This window comes from Zootoca vivipara, chromosome 16 (assembly GCF_965207765.1).
Source record: "Zootoca vivipara chromosome 16, rZooViv2.hap1.1, whole genome shotgun sequence".
In the NCBI taxonomy this organism is placed as follows: Eukaryota; Metazoa; Chordata; class Lepidosauria; order Squamata; family Lacertidae; genus Zootoca; species Zootoca vivipara.
The window spans coordinates 12,223,053-12,235,480 of NC_142599.1; the positions used below are offsets into that span (position 1 = coordinate 12,223,053).

General features: G+C 48.1%; 1 protein-coding gene across 42 annotated transcripts in view; it reads left to right on the forward strand.

The window, feature by feature from the left end:
• ARVCF (ARVCF delta catenin family member) overlaps positions 1–11,640 on the forward strand; it is a 552,351-nt gene extending 540,711 nt beyond the window's left edge. For 17 of the 42 annotated variants that reach the window (XM_035098131.3, XM_088659518.1, XM_088659520.1 and 14 more), the window contains one exon: positions 11,191–11,640. In XM_035098131.3, the coding sequence (XP_034954022.1) occupies positions 11,191–11,196 (6 nt within the window). In that variant the 3' untranslated portion in view covers positions 11,197–11,640. Of the gene's footprint in view, positions 1–1,560; positions 1,774–5,064; positions 5,179–11,190 lie in introns of those variants that run through there. The other 25 variants (XM_035098128.3, XM_035098133.3, XM_088659532.1 and 22 more) reach the window with 7 other exon arrangements.
• Positions 11,641–12,428: the final 788 nt, after the last annotated feature.

Below are 12,428 nucleotides of genomic sequence, written 5' to 3' on the forward strand. Positions count from 1 at the left end.
TCCCCCTGCCTTTTAATGGAGTTTTGTGGGCCAGTGTAAGGCAGAATTAATTTGAATTGTTCTATATAGAGGTGCAGAGCTCCCCTTTGAATATCCTCAGCCATCGTGGCTCTGATAATACCATCTGCTCATCTACAGAGGAGAAGATACTAGGCCTCACCTCCTTGCCTTTGGCCTCTCTGTTGCTGCCGCTGGTGCCTATGATTTTCAGTAGCACTGAAGATCAGGGAACCTGTTGTATTCATTAGCAGTGAAGATCAGAGAATCTATTGTATTTGTTGGTAGTGAAGATCGGAGAATCTGTCGTTCCCCTCTGTGGTGTTCCCAACCCTCATACAAGACACCGTGCTTCCTAGAAGCTGGATTTTCTGCTGTGGAAATTTTGATATAAAGAATGGGCGTAAAATAAAACCTTAGGTTGGCACCTCGGTTTTGGCCCACCCTCCACACCACCTGCCCAGCCTGTTGGGAGGGCAGGGGAATCCCTGTGGGCCACTGTCTCCCAAGGGCCTCTGCTTCCCTTTACTCTCTTAGAGTGACCCCTCACCCTCGCGGTTCTAAGAAGAAGGGAGTGTGTCCCATCGCTCCACATCCTGAGGCCATTTCCTTCACAGGAAGTTTGAGTGGAGGAGGAAGAGCTCTTGGGGCAAGGCATTTCTGTGAAAAGCTAAGACTGGGGTGACAGCAGCAGCCATGTTTGACAGAGTCCTGGGCAAAGTGTGTTCTAGCGAGCCCCCTTCCTCTTTTGGTTTTGCCTGGCATCATTAGTTGCTAGGACTGGGTGGCAGAGGGCCACTCTTTTAATGGAGTCAGTGGTGCCATTGGGGCAGGAATTTGGGGACTAATGTCTAGAGCCAAATGAGCAGGAGAATCCCTCAAATTAAGCGCTGCATGAAGTAACACATACGACCGTCTGTAGAGAGCTCAGTATGCCCCTAAGACAAGGATGGGAGACCTCAGGTCCTAGGGGCCAAATGTGGTCCTCCACATCTCTCAATTTGGCCTTCTAAACTCTCCTCAGAACAGATCTCCCAGGCCACACCTCTCACTGATCCCCCCAAAACCCCACACAAAAGTTTTTCCTGACCAGAAGGCATTCTTGAGGAAGGCCATAAAGGAAGCTGCGGCATCAATGGGTGCCCGTTCCCCTTTTCTCACGAGGAAGCCTATTCAGCATAAGGGAATTTCCCTTTAAAAAAGGGATAACTTGGCAGCTATGGCCTCTTGCATGTCTGGATGGAGGACAGAGAGGAGTGTGGGTAGAAAGTAGCCCATTGCAGAAAGAGGAAAAATTACATTTGTTGCTCCTCCCGCTTTTGCCTCTGGCTCCACCCACCACTGACTGACATGTGGGCCTCAGAGGTTTGCCCAGAAGGGAGTGCAGTCATTGGGCTGAAGAAGGTAAAATTTACATTCATTGCTCCACCCAGTGAGAGTCCTGAGGTCCAGATAGAAATACATGGAGGGCCACATTGAGCTCCAGGGCCTGAGATTCCCTGCCCCTGATTTAGCAGCTCCTTACATATGGTTTGCTTTTGTTCTTTGTTCTGTTGCTTTCAGTTCCTCCATTTGGAAACCAACCCCAGCCTTAAAGTCTATAGCTGTGCAGGAGACTTTGTCCTGAGAATAGTCACTACCAGCACCTCTGCTCCCTTGTGGTTTCCGTGGTGAGAAGAACTGGAACTGTGTGCGAGTGTCTGTGCAAAACTAGGCGAGGTCTACTCCATAGGCTTGTGCTCAGATATAACCTGGTTTCCCATCCATCCATCTTACTGGTGGACATGGAACATGCACCCACTTATTCCCTATGTTACGGGTTCCAGTGTTCCTGGGAAGGGCTGTAGTTCAGTGATAAGAGCATTTGCTTGCTACTAGAGAAGCCAGGAACTGCACCAGCAACAAATCCGTATGGCTTCTGCCTTCGAAAAGCTCCTTGCCCTCGGTCCTCTCCCAATATGTCAAGCTGCGCTCATCATCTTTTTCTCTTTTTTTGTCCTTACAGTTTTGTAGTTAGCATCCTGTCCTGGGGAACTTTGTATCAAGTTGCAAGGATTGTTTCAGCTCAGCAATTTTGTCAGGGACTTTTAAATTTCCATCCGCCTGCCTCGTTAGGGTAATCCCTTGTCTTCCCAGCCACACTCACAGTGGCAACTCCAATAAGCCGCATGCTTTATTTAGCTGTGCTCGAGAGCCTTAAAGCTGTGGTGTGATCGCAAGACCCACTGCCCTCTTGACCCGCTGCTCTGCTTTCCATACGAAGTTCCACTGGGCAGCACTGTTAGTGGGTGAAGATTACAGCTGTGTGTGGATGATGAGACCTCAGTGACCCTTATAGCTGGTCCTGCCCCAGGGACACCATTCTTGTTGATACCCATTTGGCCTGACTGCATTCTTCTCCTAAGCCTGTGCTCGGCCAGGAAAAGGGACCTACCAGCTATCCCCTTTTGGCCCAGGTGAGCAGCACACACATTGCACCTGCCTTTTGTGCCAGGAGCACAAAAGATAGGAGAGGAGAGAATTTTTTTGCAGAGCTTTCTCACCTCAAGTGATGGTGGTGTCTTGACTGAGCTGTAGGCAGCAACCTGCGGCAAGGCAGCCCCTAAGAACCAAGAGCCAGGAAGCAAAGCGAGCGCTCGGGTCTGAAGAGTGAGTCAGAACTAAAGGACAAACCAAGAGGCAGGATCCAAGCTGCAAGTGAGAAGTCAGGACTAGAGCAGCGTGCAAATGGCTTCTCATGCTCCAACCTGCTTGCGGGTAGAGGAATCAGGAGGGTGTAACCACTTGACTAAATTTCTCAAGGGGAAGGAAAAGTTCTCCGACAGTTTCTCAAAGAGGTGGAGCTCACTTTTAGCAGTAGCACAGGTCCCTGCTCTCCTCCCCCCTACAAAGGTATGTGTGTGTTAGTGCGGCATTGGTTCAAGATGGGCAAGTGTTTATTCTGTTGCAAGGTGAGAGATAGGCCACATTGCTCCATGGGCTGTATACTGTAGAACAGGCTTCCTCAACCTCGGCCCTCCAGATGTTTTGAGACTACAATTCACAGCATCCCTGACCACTGGCCCTGCTAGCTAGGGATCATGGGAGTTGTAGGCAAAAAACATCTGGAGGGCTGAGGTTGAGGAAGCCTGCTGTAGAACAAGAAGAAGGCACATGTTTCTTACAATGCAGTCCTAGGCATGTCTACCCATTGAGTTTAATGGGACTTAACTTCTAGTCCTGTCTGCTGTCTGCTGAGCAACAGCCATTGGGTACCACAAATCAATACATACAGAGTCATCCTGAAGAGCTAAAATGGGCATGATGCAGGATATCGTTTGAATGGCCTGGCCCTGGTGGGTGTTGTTTTTACTTTGAATGCAGCTGTGGGCGTTCTGAATTTTATCAGAGTAGCAGCCACAGGGTGGTCAATCCTTCCTTTGTGGGCTATCTTTCCAATCAAAATCTCCTCCTTTCCGCAAGTGCTTTCTCAACTACAAGGGGAAAGATACTAGTTCTAGGCGTATTTTTCCCCGAAAGGAGAAAAGATGCTCAGGAGAGGAGCAGCTGGCAGCTAAAGGATTAAGCACTTCTGCTCCAATCAAATTCAGAGCCTCCACAACTGCTATTATAAAAAAATATTTAAAACCCAGCAGGAGACATACCAAGTGTCACTGGTATTGTTTTGTCTATTTATACAAAAAGAAATTGATTTTTCCAACAATGAGAACAATCATAAAACGGTAGAAAGCAGTAGAAGTATGAAAGCTCCCCAGTCTCATTCCTGCAAATTAAATATTCAAATGTTGCAGGTGCCGAAATGTCTCTGCCTTTGTGGAAGTTAAAATATGTAAGCCAGTGCTTCATCTTCGGCTGCTGGGCATATGCCTTGTGCCATTTAGGTGCTTGGTTGCTTGATGTCTCACACTAATAAGGCATTAGACTTCTGGTAGGTCTCTGCATTTTCTCTAAGGAAGCCGTTCTTGACCCCAAAATGTCAAGGAGCCCAGCTGGTTCGTAGGGGTGCTGGGCGAGGTCCTTCTGTTGCTCACTAGTCAGCAAGTTCTGCTTTGTATTCTTCAAAAGCCTTTGCCAAAAATGTGAAGTTCTGTTCTTATTAGCAAAGCAAAATGAGGTCATATACACAAGCTGGATATTTTGGCTTCCCTCCTCTCTCTCTCTCTCTCTCTCAGTTCAAGTCCATGCTTTTACGTTTTACTCTCAGGCTCAAACATGAATCAACACGAAACATGGATCAAGGAAGGAGAATGAAGTTTTCTCCTAATGCCTTTCCCAAGTTCAGCTTTTGCCACACTCTGAGCAAGCCAGTAGCAGCCACTGTTAGAATGCAAAGCAATACATTTTGGGGAGGACCTGTGGCCCAGAGGTCGATTGCTCCGTTAGGCGGAGCCACAACACTAGCTTCTGGACAGCAGAGTTGTTGCCGCTTACCGGGAAGAGAAGAGGGCAAAGCAGTGGGGAGGTTGGTGCAGTGTTTGCACACTGGCAGGATTGCCGGATTGGCTCTGCTGATGTGCTTGCACTGCGTTAACCTCCCTGCCACTTTGCCACATCTCCCTTGCTGGGAAGCTAACACTCTGTCCTAATCCCACCCTGGGCAAGTCACTTCCACTGGGCAGACCTCCAGATGTTCTTGTACTCCAACTCCCATCAGCTCCAGCCAGCATGGAGTGATGGGAGTTGTCGCCCAGCAATTTCTAACAGGGCAGGGTGCAGATTCCCTGCCCCTGGCAATGCAATATCCTCCTCTCCTCCAAAGGCAAGGTGTGTGTTGATCTCCAGTGCTTGTAGTTGATGGGCTCCACTGCCGCGAGAGCCACTTGCCGTGAGCTACAATTCCATTGATGCATCCAGCACTGTGTGGCTAGCGCTCACCGCTATTGTGACTGGAGTTTGGAATGACGCATGCTTTTGACTGATTCTGTCTCTCTCCCTGTTTCTCTCTCGTTTTTCTTTTCTGCACTAATGCTACCTTGCAAACCTTTTGAACTGGCAAGTTTGTTTGTTTGTCTGTTTGATTAATCTGCTCTGTTTTGCCTTTTTAACGCCTCACCCTGTCTGCTGCAGAATGACACAAATAGGAAAACCATTAACAGGAGTAACAGGGCTTCGGTGACTCTGATGGATGCCCGTGACCCTAAACCCCAGCCTGTTGACTCCTGGGTCTAATTTGCATGCATGGTAGGTCCTTTTCACGGTAATTGGGGCTCGTGATTAACTTTTCTTGTTTGCGCATGGTGTTGCATCGCTGTGTGTTCTCTCTGCCCGCCTGGCTCCTTTGCAGGCAGAAGCAGATAGGAAACGGCTTTCTGTGTGTTCTGTTTACTATATATTTCACTCATCACTGTTTGATAAAATGCTGCAGTGCACTGCTGGTGGAGTCCATTGTAACCCATACAAAATGTACGTGAAGCTAAGCAACTGGTCACAAACCTCCCCGTGAATCAGTGTTCTATATGTGGAGCCAGAATGCTTCCAATCATAGCTGCCAAGTACCCCGTTTCCCCCGGGAAAACCCCCTTTTTACTTACCTTTTCCCGGTGGTCCCCCCGTATCACTTCGACTCCCGTTTTTCTCCGTTATTTTCTCCTGCCGGCGGCCATTTTTTTTCTTTCCGATTTGCCCTTCTATGGGCACCCAAAATGGCCGCCGCCAGCTTCAAAACTCGCATCTACGCATGTCCGGAAGTGCATAGACGCGGCTTCCGGTGTTGGCGGCGGCCATTTTTTGTGCCCATAGATGGGCGGAGCGACACCGGAAGTTGCGTCGGCGCACTTCCTGACATGAGTACAAGCGACTTTCGAAGCCGGCGGCGGCCATTTTTGGTGCCCATAGAAGGGCAAAGCGACATCGGAAGTTACGTCAAAGCAACTTCCGGTGTCAAATGGCTGCCAGTCCCAGATTCTGCAGTCCGGAACTTGGAAGGTAAGCTCCCAATCCTCAGTGTATTTTCACTTTTAGTAGCAGCATAGTGTTGAGGTTCTTCTTCAGTGCCTCCAAGGATTTGCTGATCAATCCACTACCACAAAACTGAGAGGGGAGAGGTGGCCACGTAACAGCTGAGATCCAAATGGATCCCCATGTTCCGTGGACAGAAGAGGCGACCCTTAGTATCCTGACCCAAAATTGCAGGAGCTCTGGTTACCATACCCTGAGTGAAGCTCAAAACCACTCCCATATCAACAAGCTTGATCCAAGGCAATCTGGAGCAAGTGGATGTCTTCCCCTGGAAAACGGGCACAATCTTCTGACTCCTAGCCCTTTAGACAATGGCTCGTTTTACTCTTGCCTGATCTGGTTACTGGCCAGTCCAACCACAGATCAACAGTTCTATTTCTTGCTGCAATCCCAACCTGATAGGCTCACTTTTTCTTCCACACTTGCTTGCTTGCTTCTTCCACGTTGATTTCTCACACATATTCCCTCTGAGCTGCTCCGGCCGCAGCTAGTCTGTGGTGCAGTTATACCCTTGACCCAGTTTGGAATTTGCTGCGGTTTGTCAGCTATGGTGTTGCCTGTAAGCAGTGTGAACCTCACTGTTCTGACTGCTGAGAAATGAAACCGTGCTTTGCAGACACAACTTGGCTCTTCCTGTCTCCAAGGTCTCAATAGGTCCAAGGTCCAGCTCCAAGGTCCAGCACCGCGGGCCTTCTGGTGGTTCCCTCGTTGCGAGAAGCCAAGTTGCAGGGAACTAGGCAGAGGGCCTTCTCGGTGGTGGCGCCTGCCCTGTGGAACGCCCTCCCAACAGATGTCAAAGAGGAAAACAACTACCAGACTTTTAGAAGACATCTGAAGGCAGCCCTGTTCAGGGAGGTTTTCAATGTTTAATAGATTACTGTGTTTTATTTTTCTGTTGGAAGCTGCCCAGAGTGGCTGGGGAAACCCAGCCAGATGGGCGGGGTATAAATAATAAATTATTATTATTATTATTATTATCAATAGGCAAGGACCTAGGCTCTGCTCCAGTGGTTTGAGAAGCATCTACCAGGGACACAAGGGGATGCTGTAGTGGGCAGCATCATGGCAGCTGGCTTCACCCCTCCATGTTGAAAGTAGTAGTAATAATTAATAATAATAATATACCCCACACATCTGGCTGGGTTTCCCCAACCACTCTGGGCAGCTTCCAACAGAATATTAAAAACACGATAAACCATCAAACATTAAAAACTTCCCTAAACAGGGTTGCCTTCAGATGTCTTCTAAAACTCAGATAGTTGTTTATTTCCTTGACATCTGATGGGATGGTGTTCCACAGGGCAGGCGCCACCACCAAGAAGGCCCTCTGCCTGGTTCCCTGCAACCTCACTTCTCGCAGTGAGGGAACTGCCAGAAGGCCCTTGGAGCTGAACCTCAGTGTCTGGGCTGAACGATGGGGGTGGAGACGCTCCTTCAGGAAAGCTAGGGTTGCTGCTTGCATACTGTCAAAAGAGAGGGCACAGATTAACATGAAATGCCCATATGCTAATATATGCATATAAATAGGAAGTTTAGGAAGAATTGCTGTAATTCAAACAGTAAATCCCACCCTCTCACTGTAGAGCGGGAAGACTGTTTCAGTTGAGCCGTGTGCCTGCTTAGTTTGCTGTCCAGGTGCTAATAGCTGACAGGCAACCTTCCTGATGTTCTCCTTTGTTAACGTTTTCATCTTTAAACTGGACGTGGAACAAATAGCCCTTCAAATAGATGCATCCTCCAAATAAAGATTTGTGCTCTGAAAGAAAGAAAAAAGACATACAGGCAGCCTGCTGAAAGCTCAACTACAGTGGTACCTTGGTTTTCAAGCGGCTTAGTTGTTGAACAAATTGTGTCCCGAACACCGCAAACCCGGAAATAAGTGTTCCTGTTTGCAAACGTTTCTGGGAAGCCGAACATCCAACGCGGCTTCCGATTGAGTGCAAGAAGCTCCTGCAGCCAATCGGAAGCCACGCCTTGGCTTTTGAACAATTTCAGGAGTTGAAAGAACTCCCAGAACGGATTAAGTTCGAGAGCCAAGGTACCACTGTATTCGCACAGGTACACTCTTCAGGCATTCAGTTGAAAACCTATAGGTCAGGGCAGAGCATGTCACTCGAGCGCCAGCAGCTTCCACAATGCTTTCCCCTCTGTGGGACAGTTCCACACACCCAAAAAGGAGTGGCACAAGTGCTTGCTGAAGTATGGTCAGCAGGAAAAGATTTTGTGGCCACCATGAGCTCTCTTGGTGGTGACCTTTATCTTCAGGGCCTTCTCGGTGGTGGCGCCTACCCTGTGGAACGCCCTCCCAACAGATGTTAAAAAGGAAAACAACTACCAGACTTTAAGAAGACAACTGAAGGCAGCCCTGCTTAGGGAGGCTTTTAATGTTTAATAGATTATTGTGTTTTTTTCTTTTGTTGGAAGCCGCCCAGAGTGGCTGGGGAGACCCGACCAGATGGGCGGGGTATAAATAATAAATTATTATTATTATTATTATTATTATTATTATTATTATTATTCACAAGAGGGTCACTTGAGTGGCTGTGATGGAGCAAGGATATGAATTTAAACCTCCTCCCTGTGAGCACAAACACTTCAGATCCTACTTATCTGCTCTTTTGTGTGTGGATGTTTGCTGGTTCCCGTCAAGCCTAGTTGAGGTCTAGTCAAAAATAAAAAAAAATCCCGTTGAAGCCTTGTTGAGACCTAGTTTAAAAGAATTCCTGCTGAGACCTAGTCTAAAAGAAATTCCTGTCAAGGCCTAGTTACTTCTTTTCTTCCCCCGCCCCCCTTCTCTCCAATAAAGAAAAGAAATCAGGAGCATTTTATATCTCCATTTTGCCCGCTCCCTCGGGCAGGCAAGAGTTTGGGAGAAACAAGATGGTCCTCCTTAGGGCTCAGCACAGCTAGCTAAAGGACTGAGCTACGAACCAGGAAACCCCTTGTTTGAATCTCGCCACTTCCAAGCTCACTACACGGCTTTAGGCCAGCCACTCTTTCTCACCTACTTTACAGGGTTGTAAAGTAAAAGAAAAAAATTATTGACCTGCTTTACAGGGTTGCAGTATGGATCACAGCAAGTGAACAGATGTGCCGTGCTTTGAACGCTGCATTAAAGCACTACTTAAATGCTAGATATTATTAATGTTACTGTGATTTATTCCCTCTTGCCTTGTTCATTCTCTAAAGGAGGGGCGGTCTGCATGGTTCCTTCCACATGTTGCTGGTCTGCATCTCCCCTGACTGCTGCCCATGCTGGTTGAGGCTGGTGGGATTTAGAACAACTGGAGGGCACCATGTTGGCAACCATTGTTCTAGAGCAAGGACCTGTTTCAAACCTCAAAGTGTGTTATACAGGGGTCCCCAGACTACGGCCTGCAGGCCAGATGCGGCCCAATTGGCCTCCCAATCCGGCCCGCGACGACCCCCGCCGCCCGCTCTTATGGCGCGCAGTGCGACGGCGCTCTTCCAGATCGGAATAAAGCACAGAAAACCGTTTGTGTGCATGTGTATGGGCCTCTCCCGACCCAGAAGAGGTCATTTCCGGTGCACTTCCGGGTTGGGGGAGGCCCATACGCATGCGCACAAACGATTTTCGGTGATTTTTCCGACCTGGAAGCACGCCACCGCGCCAGTAAGTGTGTGTGCGCATGCGGACGGGCGCGCACTCCCCCGCTCTCCGGCCCAAAGCCGGGTAAGTCTGGGGACCCCTGGTGTTATAGCTGGGATTACTTAAGGATTTTTGCAGAGGGGCTGCTCTACGCAGTTCCGCTCCAACTATGTAGATTACCCTGGTGCAGAGTTTTGCCTGATCCTTCCTCTCTTCTGTTCCTTTAGAATAATTTGTTACCCTCCAGTTAGGGTTGGGTTGTCTCCTCCCTGTTCACCTTAATAGGAGTGGAGACTTTCCAAGTTTCCCAGTCAAGATCACTAAAGAAAAAGGCCCTGTATTTCCCACAATCTCCTCTGTCACAAACTCCCTAACCTGACTCAGGGCTGGCCCAAGACATTTTGGTACCTGAGACGAGCCACAAAATGGCACACCCACCCACCCACCCCCCGGCCAAGGAAGGACGTGTGAGCGAAGGTCTACACCAGGAACAAGGGCGGAATGAAGATCTACGTTGGGAACAGGGGTGGGAGTCCTATCTGCCTTACCCAACGATTGAAGTGGGAATCAAAGGCTGTCGTAGGAGCAGAGCCCAGAGGGAAGCCCCTGCCATTTCCACCCTAGGGCTGGGGAGGAGACCAGCAGCGCCTCCTCTTCACCAAGAGGCCATTGTAGAGGTGGCATGGCAGGGTGGGTGGGGGTGGCAGATCCATGTGGCAGATCTGCCACACACACACACCCCTTGGTGGATCCTTGGTGGCAGATCCAGCCTCCAAGGAGTGTGCCACAACTACCGCAGAAGCAGCAGATGTGTTCCTTGAAGGCCAGATCTGCGGCCCTTCTGCCGCCTGAGGCATTTTTCTCACCTTGCCTCTTGCATGGGCCGGCCCTGACCCTGAGCACACACACACACCCAAGCTTGAAAGAGAGGTAGTAGCAAGCACTTCCCTCGGGGAGAAGCCCCTGTGCCAATGCAGTCAAACCTCGGTCGTCGAACGTAATCCGTTCCGGAAGACCGTTTGACATCCGAAACGTTCGACAACCAAAAACTGAAAGCGGAAGCCTCAATACAATAGGGAAACTCAAGGCGGAAGCCGCGTAGCACATTCGGCTTCCGAAAATCGTTCGAAAACTGGAACAGTTACTTCTGGGCTTTTGGCGTTCGGGAGGTGAAATGTTCGACTACGGAGGGGTTTGAGAACCGAGATTTGACTATACAGTGGTGCCTCGCTTAACGAATGCCCTGCTTAACGAAATTTCCGCTTAACGAAAGGTTTTTTCTAACGGAGGTTGCCTCGCTAGACAAATTCGTTTTACGAAAAATTCGTCTAGCGAATCGCGGTTTCCCATAGGAATGCATTGAAATTCAATTAATGCGTTCCTATGGGGGGGAAATTCAAAAAAAAATTCAATGCATTCCTATGGGATTCGCTAGACGAATTTTTCGTTATAAGAAAAGACCCGTGGAACGAATTAAATTCGTCTAGCGAGGCACCACTGTACCTTGTTTTAATTTTCAAGACATCCTTAATTTCAGCTGCTCTTACAATAAAACCTATTTGGAGTTCGTGGCGCCTCCCTGCCCCATTACCCCTATTAATTAACTCTTGCTTTTCTTTTTTTAGGGCTAAAGTCCCGCCGCTTGTTTTGTTATTGTTATTATTATTTTTCCTCAACTAAAGAAGAAGAAGAAGACGACTCAACAAACAGGATCTCATCAATTAACCATCACTGCCATTCAGATATGGGAAAGCCTTGGCGCTTGCGTCGGTGGAACCAACCAACCAGGCTGCAGATTCTCTATGGGGCAGGGGCAGGGCGACAGACCATCAGCCAATCCCAGAGCAGCATGCCTTACAGCAGGGACCGTTCTGCTTTTTAAGAACCAATCACATTCCCGCCCAACGTCTCCCTGCCCTTTCAAACTTCTGCACAGAAAGGCGCAAGACAATTCCTCCAAGCTTATGTCGGACAGGTTTGGTTCTTAGCTGACTCTTCTATGTGGATGGTGCCAAGTTACGAGTTGAAGGTCATGAGATGGGTGAGGAGAAGACGAATGAGAAGTTTTTTTTTTTTTTTAAAGAAAGAATTCACATGTGGAAAGAAAAAGTGCAGAATATTCGGAGTATATCTTAGGTATAGTCATAAAAAAAAAACTTAGCACTTTTTCCTTTCTTTTTGAACTGTGATTTTTTTAAAGCAAGTTTTTTTTTGTGGCCTGTTGTTGAGGTTTTTATTCTTTGATCCAATGGCGAATGCAGAATTGTGGAGCTGAGTTGGATGGATTTTGATGAAAGGAGAGAAAGAGTCGGGGAAAATCTTGGTGGACTGGCTTGGAAAGATGGAAGCTGAAATTGACGTAGGCTGTATACTTTGCTTCTGAAGTAAATGATATCACACTGTGCTGCCTATAATATCATTAGCGTTCCGTTCATCTGCCTTTTGACTTCTGTAATGGCTCTGTTTATACTTTCCAAACATATAAACGATTCATTCGAGGTTTTGCTTAAAAAAGCGATACAATATCCCCCGACCACACAGACATGGTTGATTTTTTTGTTGTTGCTGATGAGTGCTTCTTAAATTTTCAGCCTGCTGGTGTGTTGAGTTGACGGCAACATGGTTCCCCCTCCCCCCAATAGATAGTATTTAAAACTTTTGGGAAAAGTGGAATCTTCCTTGCAAGGAAGATGTTTCAAATGCATCACAAACTTCCTATGTCTGTTCTCTTCTTTGCTGGTAAAATGTTAATAATCGCCACCCACTTCTGGATCTCATGTATGATTTTGGCTAAAGCTATTAACAGAGTGAGTGCTTCAAAGGGAACTATAATATGTTTCGAGCCACCCACGTGTGGATAGAT